This window comes from Thamnophis elegans, chromosome 13 (genome assembly GCF_009769535.1).
Source record: "Thamnophis elegans isolate rThaEle1 chromosome 13, rThaEle1.pri, whole genome shotgun sequence".
Lineage (NCBI taxonomy): Eukaryota > Metazoa > Chordata > Lepidosauria > Squamata > Colubridae > Thamnophis > Thamnophis elegans.
In genome coordinates this window covers 2,417,639-2,431,249 of record NC_045553.1, presented here as the reverse complement: position 1 = coordinate 2,431,249, position 13,611 = coordinate 2,417,639, and the positions used below count along the sequence as shown (strand labels likewise).

At 46.7% G+C, this 13,611-nt stretch overlaps 1 protein-coding gene across 1 annotated transcript in view; it reads left to right on the top strand.

Annotated features, from left to right (window-relative positions):
• The window catches only part of MPHOSPH9 (M-phase phosphoprotein 9), a 44,352-nt gene that overhangs the window by 1,708 nt on the left and 29,033 nt on the right, over positions 1-13,611 (top strand). Inside the window, exons 2-10 of the mRNA XM_032229492.1 lie at positions 363-441; positions 688-820; positions 1,501-1,648; positions 2,679-2,768; positions 6,492-7,003; positions 7,611-7,713; positions 9,682-9,784; positions 11,605-11,708; positions 13,329-13,451. Coding sequence (XP_032085383.1) covers positions 717-820; positions 1,501-1,648; positions 2,679-2,768; positions 6,492-7,003; positions 7,611-7,713; positions 9,682-9,784; positions 11,605-11,708; positions 13,329-13,451 — 1,287 coding nt within the window. The 5' untranslated portion in view covers positions 363-441; positions 688-716. The remainder of the gene's footprint in view (positions 1-362; positions 442-687; positions 821-1,500; positions 1,649-2,678; positions 2,769-6,491; positions 7,004-7,610; positions 7,714-9,681; positions 9,785-11,604; positions 11,709-13,328; positions 13,452-13,611) is intronic.

Sequence of the window (13,611 nt, the reverse complement as noted above, 5' to 3'; positions counted from 1 at the left end):
CCTCCCATATTTGGGCATACTAGGGGTTGTGACACTTCATACATACATACATACATATGTGTGTGTGTGGTGTGTGTGTGCGCGCGCACGTGCTTACGGTATGTGTACACATATACACATATATTTGTGTTTAGTTATTGTGCTCACATCTAATTGCATTTTTAAAATATCTGGAGGGTAACATTTTAAGAATGCTGCATTAATAAATTAAGGTCTTCCACAAATAATTCATGCACACAGAACTATGGTTGGGAAGAAATAGGTCAAGCATATGATGTATACCGGGAAATGGATAACTTCCTTTTTTTTTTTCCTTCATAAAGGAGTGCTTCACAGCTGTCTTTTCTTTGTTCATATTGTAGAGTTTATTCTGGATTTAGCCACCTGGATGAAACAGCTGCAGTAAAAGAGCATTTGTCTGGAATGTTGTGGATATATAAGGCAAGTAGAAAGGTTTTCGGGTACCGAAGAAACTACACTGAGTATATATAGGTGTTAATAAAGAAATAAATGTTTCTAAATATTGGCTAAACCAATGATGCAGTGGTTAGATCATACCAAGCAATGAATCTGTTTTTTATAGATTTTAAACACGGTTTAAAACCCGCGACAGGAGTCCTAGTTACTTTCATTTCTGAATTATTTTACCAAAGCAAACTAATTTATATATGTATTCAATTTTTTAAGGAGAATCACAATCTTTGCAAGCATGAGATATGGAAAACCTGGGATTGGTGAAACCAGAACAAGAAATAGCATCAGGGGACACTGATGCTAAGAACGTTCACACCTTGTATGATTATAACATAAGCGACAACAGGTTAGTGGGACGTTTAACCAGTATCCTGCTTCTTAATTTCTGATCGTGTTTCCAGAATCCAGAATTCCATCCGCCGGCCAGTGTCGACTGGCGACTACCCGGAGGAGAGCCTTCTCTGTGGCTGCTCCGACCCTCTGGAACGAACTCCCTGTGGAGATTCGAACCCTCACCACCCTCCAGGCCTTCCGCAAAGCCCTTAAAACCTGGCTGTTCCGACAGGCCTGGGGCTAAAGAACTGTTGCCCCCGTCTCGAATTGGTATGACTGTTGTGTGTTTTAAATTATGTATTGTTTTGTGTCGTTTTTAATTTTTGTTTGTATCCCCCTTCCCTAGTTTGAGTTGTGAGCTGCCCTGAGTCCCCTTCGGGGAAAAGGGCGGCATATAAATAAAATAAACATACAAATAAATAAAATAAACATTCAATCCAATTTTTCAAAACAGAAAAGCAAATTTCAATTTTTAGCACAGTCTGGCCTAAGTGGATCCAAAATCTTTCTTATGACCGACAAGTCCATTTATTTTAACCAAGTTAACAAAGTCCGCTCGAATACCTGGGGGGGGGGAGAGGGGGAGAAACCCTGCAGATTTTCTGTGGTTGTCTTGGGAGCAAGAAGGGATTGTCAGCAATGCCCAGCTGAGTTTCAGTAGATAAATAATTCATATTTTTCTTTGTTCGACAGAAGCCCTCCTTTATTCCACCCAGATGTCATCTCCAATTTCTCGGGCAAAGTCAGTCCTTCTGCAATAAGCAAAGAGGTCCGTTTGCTGGCTTCATCTATGCAAGATGCTCAAAGCAGCCGTGACCCCGAAATACTGAAGAATTGCGAGGTACGTAACACAAACGGTCTTTCCAACTGCGTTTCTCAAGTTATTTTGAACAGCAGCCTCACCACCTTCCTAAGTTTAATTTATTTCTGAAATTTACCCGTCGCTCATCCTCACCCTTGAAACCGACTCTGGGCAACTTACCAGAGGTTAAAAAAGATAAACGTGAAAACGGTTATCCAATCAATACATGTCGTCTCCAAGTACTGAGGTTTGAAATCTAAAAGGTCTTCCCAAGAGCAGGAAGCAAACTCCTGGTCACGACAAAAACCCCTTTTATTAATTGACTGTGAATTCTGCTCATTCACATCCAGCAAAGTCTTTCGAGGGAGGATTTACGGTCACAGACCTTATCAGGCTTGGAGAGATGCCAGGCCGATCTCTGCAGAACTTGGCAAGGAGTCTCGGAGAATCACGAACCAATGAAACAAACTAATTGTCTCCTGCAAATTCCACTCCCCTTTCGCTCCTCTTTTATTCCCTCTGGGAGGGGCCATTCACTGTCCACCTGTGGCCTTACTCCCAAGTCGACCCCCGTTCTTTAGCTGTTCTCTTCGTCTAGCCACTCTGCGCATGCGCACGCTGGGAACAGGCTCCAGCTGTTCTTCTGCCTCACTGATGTCTGACTCTGAAGGCAGCTGATAACTGTCGGACGGCCCTGTCCCCCTCTCTGCCTCCGACACAGAGCCCTCCTCAGAGCCTTCCCCAGACTCCAGGACTGTCCGAAGTTTCTCCCCAACCTCCTCACTGTCCGACTCTGCTGGCAGGCCACAATAGTCTTGCTAGGACTCTATAATTCTCTAGATTTTCAGGGAGGGTTTTTTCTTTCTTTCTGTCTTCGGATTCTTTTCACTTCTGTTCAGGTCTCAGACCGAATACAGGTACCAGGTAGGTTCAAGAGAAAAAAGAGGAAACTTTCCGTTCCATCAGAGTTCAACCAATCACTAGGCTAGATGTGGGCAAATGGAATTTATAATCCATCAGGGAAGCAAATGTTTTATTCCCTTTGCTGAATCTTTATATTTTCCCATAGACCAGGTGGCTCCATTTGTTCAGCCTGGTGGAGAGGCAATGCCAAGAGCAGATAGTCACCCAGCAAAAAGTATTCTGTCATCAAATCCACGTAAGTTGTTTTATTTAATTTACTCGGTGCCTTTTATATGCCGAAGGTCTGGCTCTGGAGAATGGGAGCTGGGAATTGCTAGGGAGTTGGGGATAAGCGATAAGGATGGGGAATGCTGTTTACTGTAATTTTATCAAATGCCTAAAATAGCTCCTTAATTGGCAGGGAGGTGTGTACAGTATCCCTCTGTTTACATTTCTCCTCGAAGCCTTGAGATATTACAGTAAATCCGTCTGTGTTACATATGGTTTGAGTGAGCGTGTGGATGTATGCACACTTCCTGTCAACACAGGCTTTCGTTTCACTTTTGTCTTAAAATGGGTTTTGTAGATAAAAGCATTCCCTCCGATAGCTTTGTTAAAAAGATAAAGGTTCCCCTCGCACCTATGTGCTAGTCGTTCCTGACTCTAGGGGGCGGTGCTCATCTCCGTTTCAAAGCCAAAGAGCCAGCGCTATCCGAAGACGTCTCCGTGGTCATGTGGCCAGCATAACTCAATGCCGAAGGCGCATGGAACGCTGTTCCCTTCCCACCAAAGGTGGTTCCCATTTTTCTACTTGCATTTTTTACCTGCTTTTGAACTGCTGGGTTGGCAGAAGCTGGGACAAGTCACGGGAGCTCACTCGGTTACGCAGTGCTAGGGATTCAAACTGCCAACCTTTCTGATCGACAAGCTCAGCATCTTAGCCACTGCTAAAATGATAGCTTTGTTAGTCTCTTCCAAAAAACGATTAAGTGAATTTTCTGGGAACCTCAACTTTTTTCATTTATTTAGCAAGAAGCATTTTCTCTCCACCACAGCCACTGTGTGGACTTCAACTCCCAGAATTCTCCAGGCAGTAAAATTTGCAAGGGTTGAGAATTATTGTTATAAAATGTGCTGTTTCTCCTCCCCCCCCCTCTCTGATTCACAGTTTTTATCCTTGGCTCTTCAGAATTAAATTTCATCTTGGTTATTATCCCAATTTCCAGGCATTGAGGAGTGACTTAGAAAAAGGTTAGGTAGATATTCCTGGACACTGAGTTTTGCTAAACGGCTTTAGAAGAAGTACATAAATCGTAATACACCTTCACCTTCACGCTCTACTGATGATAGAACTGGCTGCTCTTTTAATCAGGACTCGGGAAGGGTTTGGGTCCCTGTTGCCAAATCCCCTGGAAAATTAAAGACTTATTTTCCATTTGCTGTTTTGTTGTTTTGTATCAAAGTTTATATTTGAGTTTTCTTTGCTCTCCCAATATTATCAGTCCTCTTTCTTAACCCTCCTTTTCTCAGACATTCCAATTCTCACCTCCTGTTAAATGTAGTCCTACAGGTGGAAATAGATGTCTTTGCTAGATTTGGTCTATGTGTATTTGGTTCATTTTAATATTTACACCCTTTTTGGTAACTGTTTCTCCCCCTTCCCTTCCCTGATGGCCCTTTCCTATAATAGTAACCAACTGTTCCTGAAATTGAAACAAATATACAGAGGTATTGTTCTCTTTTTCCCTTTGTACGTTGGTCTGCATCTCCTTTTCCTTTGTTTAATTTCCGGGCGAATTTTTGCCATTCATCATTCACAGAAATACTCGCTTGTGCATCCATGTCTGAGGTTGCGTGTTGCATTGGAGAAGGGAGACTACTTACCGAAAAATAATTATTTCCTGCCTTTTTATGTTTGGGAAAGGGTCTGGAAGGAATGCCAGTCCACAAAACGTTGCTTGCTCCAAACCTGAGCATTGATTAAAGTGGTTTTTGTTTTTGTTTTGGCTTAATTCTCAAACTGTGTCTGTGTCCGATTCGTGGTGGTGCTTTTACGTCTTGAGTTTGTCGTGATATTAACATCGTGCGTTGTTGGTTTAAGAGGGAAAAGTTTCTAACTTGTAATTCTTTGTTGAGAGAAGCAAGCTAGACCAGCCCAGTGCTCAAATTGTCTTCTTTCATTTAAGGCCCCTTGGATGGATTGTTCTTTTTCCCTTTACACTTCCATGCAAAATTTGTTGGGGGTGAGAGTCCGATTCTGTCTCAGCCAAACCCCAGGAATGCCTCCATGCATGTGTTGCAAAAAGAGACTTATAAAACAAATGTCTAAGTAGTCATTCGTCTACCATAACATATTTTGGCATGTTGCGTGTGTGTGTGCATATATGTGAAAATGTCTCCTGGACGTGACTAAAACGTGGCTCTTCTTGTGCAGCTGATGAGATGCTGCCTATTTGATTAAAAGATTTGGTTTTTAATTAAAGGTCTTCTCCTCTTCTCCTCCTCTTCCATTTCTTCCTCTCTTCCTCATCCTCTTCTTCCTCTCCTTTTCCTCCATTTCTTCCTCTCTTCCTCCTTTTCTTCCTCCTCCTCCACCTCCATTTCTTCTCCTTTTCTTCCTCATCCATTTCTTCTTCTTCTCCTCTTCCTCTTCCTTCTCCTCCTCCTCCTCCTCCTCCATTTCTCTCTCTTCCTCCTCCTCCACCTCCATTTCTTCCTCCTTCTCCATTTCTTCCTCTCCTCCTCCTCCATTTCTTCCTCTCTTCTTCTCTTCTCCCTCCCCCATTTCTTCCTCTCCTCCTCCTTCCTCCTCCTCCATCCCCATTTCCTCTCCTCTTCCTCCTCCTCCATTTCTTCTTCTTCTCCTCTTCCTCCTCCACCTCCATTTCTTCCTCCTCCATTTCTTCCTCTCCTCTTCCTTTTCCTCCTCCATTTCTTCCTCTCCTCCTCCTCCATTTCTTCCTCTCTTCCTCCTCTTCTTCTTCCTCCTCCTCCACCATTTCTTCCTCTTCTCCTCTTCCTCCCCCTCCCCCTCCATTTCTTCCTCTTCTTCTCCTCTTCCTTCTCTTCCTCTACCTCCATTTCTTCCTCTTCTTCTCTTCTTCCTCCTCCACCTCCATTTCTTCCTCTTCTCCTCTTCCTCCTCCTCCATTTCTTCCTCTTTTCTTCTTCCTCCTCCATTTCTTCCTCTTCTCCTCTTCTTCCTCCTCCTCCTCCACCCCATTTCTTCTCTTCTTCCTCCTCCTCCATTTCTTCCTCTTCTCTTCCTCCTCCTCCATTTCTTCCTCTTCTTTTCCTCTTCCTTCTCCATTTCTTCCTCTCCTCCTCCTCCATTTCTTCCTCTCTTCTTCTTCCTCCTCCTCCATTTCTTCCTCTCCTCTTCCTCTTCCTTCTCCTCCATTTCTTCTTCTTCTCCTCCTCCATTTCTTCCTCTCTTCCTCCTCTTCTTCCTCCTCCACCTCCATTTCTTCCTCTTCTCCTCTTCCTTCTCCTCCTCCACCCCCATTTTTCTCCTCTTCCTCCTCCACCTCCATTTCTTCCTCTTCTCCTCTTCCTCCTCCTCCATTTCTTCCTCTTTTCTTCTTCCTCCTCCATTTCTTCCTCTTCTCCTCTTCTTCCTCCTCCTCCTCCACCCCATTTCTTCTCTTCTTCCTCCTCCTCCATTTCTTCCTCTTCTCTTCCTCCTCCTCCATTTCTTCCTCTTCTTTTCCTCTTCCTTCTCCATTTCTTCCTCTCCTCCTCCTCCATTTCTTCCTCTCTTCTTCTTCCTCCTCCTCCATTTCTTCCTCTCCTCTTCCTCTTCCTTCTCCTCCATTTCTTCTTCTTCTCCTCCTCCATTTCTTCCTCTCTTCCTCCTCTTCTTCCTCCTCCACCTCCATTTCTTCCTCTTCTCCTCTTCCTTCTCCTCCTCCACCCCCATTTTTCTCCTCTTCCTCCTCCACCTCCATTTCTTCTTCCTCCTCCTCCTTCTTCTTTCCAGCACATACAAAATGAAATCAGACGCTTGGGGAAACTGCAGACCCAGATCCCATGCTCGTGTGCCAAGCAGGCCTCTTGCGTCAGACTTTCAGACGGCTGCCCGTTGCTAGGAAGTCCGATGGGGTTGAAGGCCGACCCTTTTGAAGAAAATGAGCTCTTTACCAGTCAGTTCCACCCCGGCCATGCTGAGCCCCGGGCAGAAGCCTCCACCATGCACCACCAGGAGGGCCTTACAAACAGCCTTTCCATAAGCAGCGGATATGGTACGGAACTCAGCCCCAGCAAATGCGATGACCTTCCGGCCTGCAGGGAAGAAAGCTCAGAGACAATGACCAAACGGCCGAATCGTCCAGCACCAGCAATGGAGGATGTCCTTGGGGCCAGCATTCAGGACAAAAGAGAAGCTTCGCAAACCACCATCGGGCATTTTCCACCTCCGAAGGAGAGCGATGGCGAGCTTTCCGCTCGGTTTGAGGCTCAGATTCACGAAGGTCAACCCGAGGAACCAAATGGGTAAACGACAGATGATAATTCCGTTCATTAGCTGCTTCTTTAAAGTTAGGGGATGAGTTACCAGCTTTAAAACCTGGCTCTTTTAGTCTAATGGAGTGTGTTTCTCAGCCTTAGCAACTTTAAGATGGATGGACTTCAATGCCCAGAATTCCCCAGCCAATAAGCTTCAAGCGGGGTGGGACTTCAACTCCCAGAATTCCTCAGCCAATAAGCTTCAAGCGGGGTGGGACTTCGACTCCCAGAATTCCCCAGCCAATAAGCTTCAAGCGGGGCGGGACTTCAACTCCCAGAATTCCTCAGTCAGCAAGCTTCAAGCGGGGTGGGACTTCAACTCCCAGAATTCCCCAGCCAATAAGCTTCAAGCGGGGTGGGACTTTGACTCCCAGAATTCCCTAGCCAATAAGCTTCAAGCGGGGTGGGACTTCGACTCCCAGAATCCCTCAGCCTGCATACTTTAAGAGGGGTGGGACTTGCTGGCTGGGGAGGGAATCCTGGGAGTTGAAGTCCACCCATGTTAAATTTTCCCAAGCTTGAAACCCTGCTCTAAGAAATCCATTGCCGTTTGCAAAGGTTTATTCCCTTACGTCTCGGTTTTGTTTTTTGACAGGAAACCTTTAACCTCCTGGGCTCAAAAGATGAAACAAAACCACCTGAAAAAAACAAATGTGGAAGAAGAGACCGAGCCGGGAAAAGAGGAAACCGTTGACAGTGTAAGAGAGTTGCTGAAATCCAAATGAAAAGGGGACGGCAGCAGCAAATGTACATAACGACTTTTAAGCCGCGTGGATTTTTGACTCCCAGAATCCCCCAGCCCGCATGTGGGTGGCTCTAGGATTGCCCTGCCCACTTAGTCCTTCAAGATCTAAAGAGGTTAATCGGGCTGTGGTCCAGGACTATGCCCTTAAGCCATGGCCCTCCGAACTTGGCAACTTCTAAGACTTGTGGACTCCAACTCCCAGAATTCCCCAGCTGGGGGATTCTGGGAGTTGAAGTCCACAAGCTTTAAAGCCACCAAAGTTGGAGACCCTTTCCCCTAAGCCAGGGATCGGCAACCTTAAACACTCAAAATAGCCACAAAGCTCCTACATGGAAGCCCCCCCTCCCCCCATTCAATTCTGGAGCCGGCTGGAAGTCCAGTTCCCCTACCGTAGAGTCTCCTCCTAGCATGGCATCCTTTTTCCTCTGCTGACCAGAAGTCCAGTTCCCCCCGCCCCACCATAGAGTCTCCTCCTAGCATGGCATCCTTTTTCCTCTGCTGACCAGAAGTCCAGTTCCCCCCCCACCATAGAGTCTCCTCCTAGCATGGTGTCCTTTTTCCTCTGCTGACCAGAAGTCCAGTCCCCACCACCACCACTATAGAGTCTCCTAGCATGGCATCCTTTTTCCTCTGCTGACCAGAAGTCCAGTTCCCCCCGCCCCACCATAGAGTCTCCTCCTAGCATGGCATCCTTTTTCCTCTGCTGACCAGAAGTCCAGTTCCCCCCCCACCATAGAGTCTCCTCCTAGCATGGTGTCCTTTTTCCTCTGCTGACCAGAAGTCCAGTCCCCACCACCACCACTATAGAGTCTCCTAGCATGGCATCCTTTTTCCTCTGCTGACCAGAAGTCCAGTTCCCCCCGCCCCACCATAGAGTCTCCTCCTAGCATGGCATCCTTTTTCCTCTGCTGACCAGAAGTCCAGTTCCCCCCCACCATAGAGTCTCCTCCTAGCATGGTGTCCTTTTTCCTCTGCTGACCAGAAGTCCAGTCCCCACCACCACCACTATAGAGTCTCCTAGCATGGCATCCTTTTTCCTCTGCTGACCAGAAGTCCAGTTCCCCCCACCATAGAGTCTCCTCCTAGCATGGCATCCGTTTTCCTCTGCTGACCAGAAGTCCAGTTCCCCCCCCACCATAGAGTCTCCTCCTAGCATGGCGTCCTTTTTCCTCTGCTGACCAGAAGTCCAGTCCCCACCACCACCACTATAGAGTCTCCTAGCATAGCATCCTTTTTCCTCTGCTGACCAGAAGTCCAGTTCCCCTCCCCCCCCCCACCATAGAGTCTCCTCCTAGCATGGCATCCTTTTTCCTCTGCTGACCAGAAGTCCAGTTCCCCCCACCATAGAGTCTCCTCCTAGCATGGCGTCCTTTTTCCTCTGCCAACTGGAAGTCCGGTTCCCCCCACCATAGAGTCTCCTCCTAGCATGGCGTCCTTTTTCCTGTACCTGTCCTAAAAGAAAGCCCTATCAATTGTGGAGCCGAGGGATGAAAATCCACATGCGGCTCCAAAGCCACAGGTTGCTGACCCCTGCCCTAAGCAGTATTTTCAACCCTCCCTTTCCTTTTTTAAATAGGAATTTCTCCTCTCTTTTTGGTGTTTTTACCAGGGGTGGGGGGTAGGTCATTCAATCCTAGCCAAGATGTCAATTCTTGGGAATGACAGATGAGCTTCGCCTACAGCGATTATCTGGAAGCGAGTATTTTATTTATTCATTAGATTTGTCGTCCATCTTGTTTCAAAGAAACCGTGGGTAGTTATAAGCCCTACCGAATTTTCTAGGATTATCCCTGTGACAGAACATTTTTTTTCTCAGCTTGCTGGGCCACATTTACTCTCTCTCTGCATTCAGTGTGGGAGGTTCACGTTGTGCAGTTTTTGACCGATAAACACCTGTTATTCTCTTCCCCATTCGTCGCAGTTACAGACCAATACCATCGCTGCGCCCGCCGCGCCATCCACCACTCCGTTTTACCTCAATCAGCAACATGGAAGCCAAAATTCCTTAGTCTCTCTTTCGTCAGGTACAGTAGCTTCCACATTCATTCCTCTGGACCTCTTGTAAGCTTGGCAGATTCGTAACAAAGGGGATTCTTTTATTGCCGCGTTTCCCCGAAAATAAGACCTCCCTGAAATAAGTTTAAGTTTTATTTTATTTCTATGCCGCCCTATTCCCTAAAAGGGACTCAGGGCGGCGAACAACTTAAACGGGAAGGGGAAACATACAAGTACAAAATAGACATTTAAAATGACCAACAACCACACCTGTCGAGAGGGGAAGGGAGCTCATCAACCCCAGGCCTGCTGGCACAGCCAGGTCTTAACGGCTTTTCGGAAAGCCAGGAGAGAGGTGAGGGTCCGAATCTCCGCGGGGAGTTCATTCCAAAGGGCTGGAGCTGCCACAGAGAAGGCCCTCCCCCGGGTAATAGCCAGATGGCATTGGCTGGTGGATGGAACCCGGAGGAGGCCGACCCTGTGCGATCTAATGGGTCTTTGGGAGGTAATTGGCAGCAGGCGGTCTCTCAAGTACCCAGGTCCAATACCATGAAGGGCTTTATAAGTAATAACTAGCACCTTGAAGTGTATCCGGAGACCGATTGGAAGCCAGTGCAGCTCGCGGAGGATAGGTGTAACATGGGTGTATCGAGGTACACCCACAATCGCTCGCATGGCCGCATTCTGGACCAGTTGAAGTCTCCGAATGCTCTTCAAGGGCTGCACTTGGCCTTATTTTCGGGGAGGTCTTATTATTTTTGAGGTGCAGGAGGCGGCGAGTGTGGTCACCTCCTGGCTGTTGCAATATTTTCAGGGAGGAGTTATTTTCGGGGGAGAGCTTATTTTGGTGCATGCGCTCAAAAGCCTGATTGGGCTTATTATCCAGGGAGGTCTTATTTTTGGGAAAGCAGGAAAATTTGGCTAGCCTTCCTCCTTATTTTCAATGTTGTCTCTTGAAATAACTACAGAGGGTAAATAAAAAGGCAAATGAAGCCCATCTGCAAAACCCATAATCCCTTGCAGGGGTGGAGTCTGGGCAACTGAATGGAGCTAGCAAAGTGTTTAGTGGCCAGATGCCTTTCCCTGTCGCCGGTACGGAGTTTTGTTCAGCAGATAAATTATCATCGTGCCCAGGGAGAGAAATATCTGCCTCTGCCTAGAATCGAACTCACAAGCCCCCTGATTGTGAGGCGAGAGCTCCGCCTCTAGGCCACCGCACCACTCTAGGCTGCCACGGTCATAAGTGTGAAAAGTCCTTTTTTTTTCCAGTGGCTTTGTGGCTTGAAACTGTTCTAAGTTGAGAGCTGCCTATATTTCTTCATTTAGCTTTGACACTCTGCCTTCAGATAAACAGAAAGTCTGATCGGCGGGGCGCAGTTGCACATTTCGTTACTACCGGTTCGCCCCGCACGTGTGCGCCTTCTGTGCATGCGCCCGGCCTCAGAAACATGCATAAATAGGACAGCATAGAGCTGGGGGGGGGGCATGCCCATCCGCGATTTCCGCTGAATGCCACCTCTGAGTCTGATGCAAGAAAACCGATGCTTTAATCTGATTTATCCTGTTTGAGTCGGGATACGGGGAAGACTATTTCAGCTGGAAGGTGAGAGGGAGGGAATCTCAGGGTAAGGGGCTACCTTTCGTCTTGAAATATTGTCAAGGACGAATTCTCCTTTCCTTTTCTTGGCGCTGATTGCCTCGGAGTTCTCTGCAGAATTAACGCGCTCCCTTTCCTTTTATTGCACATCAAAACCCTGCGGGTGCCAAAACTTTGCCTGAAATCTATATTTCTCTTTCCAAAAATGACATTTGGGCTCTTTGCGATCCAGGTGCCTCTTTTATCCCACAGGGCTGACCTATTGGAGGTTAGACGAGAAGGAAATGTATCAAGCATTGCCTAAGAATTTAGGGAATGAATTTTCTACATTCTCAACAAAGGACTCCTCAGAACAGGTACTGCTAACTTCTCTCTCTCTCTCTCTCTTTTTTTCTTCTTTTGCTGAATTTTCAGTCTCCCCTCCCCTCCTATTGGCTGGTGCTGCTTCCTCATTGCTTCATGCGTGAAGGGTGACGACATATGTCAGGTTCCAAGCAATGCACCCATCACAAATCGAATTCCGAGGCATTCCATTTCCTCAAAAGAACAAATTTTATTTAGCTACACGGCGCAGTGGTTAGAGTGCCATACTGCGGGCTACTTCCGCCGACTGCCGGCTGCCTGCAATTTGGCAGTTCAAATCTCACCAGGCTCCAGGTTGACTCAGCCTTCCGTCCTTCCGGGGTGGGTCAAATGAGGACCCAGATTGTTGGGGTTTGCAAGAGGCTGACTCTGTAAACCGCTTAGAGAGGGTTGTAAAAGCACTGTAAAACGGTACATAAGTCTAAGCGCTATTGCTACCATCTGGGCACCATCTGAAAAGCTACTGCTAAAAGTTCCCAGGCTTTTCATCCCACTATGAGTAAGAGTTTCTTAATTTTTTCCAAAACAATATGTCCCACTGTCCAACCAGGATCAGAGCTGGTTGCTTGGTGACTTCATCCCTCCTCCTCTGGCCGGCCATCCGTTAGAATGCAGCTGCCTCATTGGCTAGCTAGGTTGTTTTGGCTGAAGACTCCCTCCACCTCAGCTTCCCCCCCTTCAATCCCCAACTGTGTCAATTCATGTGAACATAACCCAGGATACAAACAACCCAATCAGATTCAGGCTTGACAGGCAGCCCCCCTCAATTGAAGGAGCATGTGTTTTTAATGTGTGACAACAATTCTGCTCTCCCCTTATGGCATCAAGAGGGTCTGTTCCAAGCGCTACTTTTTCCATATAGCGATATCTTTCTACGGTTCACCGACAAAACCGCGCCCGACTAAACCGCGCCTGACTAAACCGCGTTGCTGACGTCATCAACAGGGTGACAACAGTGCGGAGACAGAAGCGTGCTATAAAAGTAACCCTAAACCTAAACTTAACCCCTAAACCTAAACCTAACCCTTAACCTTACCCTAAACCTAACCCTTAACCTTACCCTAAACCTAACCCTAAACCTAACCCTTAACCTAACCCTAAACCTAACCCCAAACCTAACCCCAAACCAAACCCTTAACCTAACCCTAAACCTAACCTTAAACCAAACCCTAAACCTAACCCTAAACTTAACCCTTAACCTAACCCTAAACCTAACCCTTACCTTAAGTTAAATCGGCTTTCTTTCGACGCGCTATTGTAAAGCGCCCTTCTTTCGACGCGCTGGCTGTTGTCGCCGCGTTGATGATGTCAGCGACGCGGTTTAGTCGGGCGCGGTTTTGTCGTTCGCCCTTTTGTCGGGTCACGTCTTTCTACCTTGTCAACTTTAAGATGGGTGGACTTCAACATCTATGCTGGCTGGGGAATTCTGGGAGTTGAAGTTCATGCATGTTAAATTTTCCAAGGTAAAGAAACACTGATTTGCAGTGACTGGTGTCCTGTTCTTTGGAGTTATTCTACTTCCCAAAACACTCCTTATGTTCCCACCTAAAAATATACTCCATAATTATATTAAACAAACTCTTAAACTCTCAATCTGAATTCTTCCCTCTTAGCTCTCTTCCAGTGACGAGCTGAAGCTTATGTCATTAAAGGAGATTTATCATAAGAAACAGAAGGAAGACAAGCAACTTGTAGAGTGGGATTTCACTCCTCTCCACTCCACTCATCCCCCAGAGGTAATAATTTGTATTTCCCTTCTGCCCGTTGCCTTCGGAAATGTCCTTCCTTTCTTAAACTTAACAACTCCTCGTGCTTTTCCAGCCTCCTAAACAGTTTGAATCTCTCAGCTTCCTGATTTTAATCAGTCGATTAAGTGATTGTCCCAAAGGTGCTTTT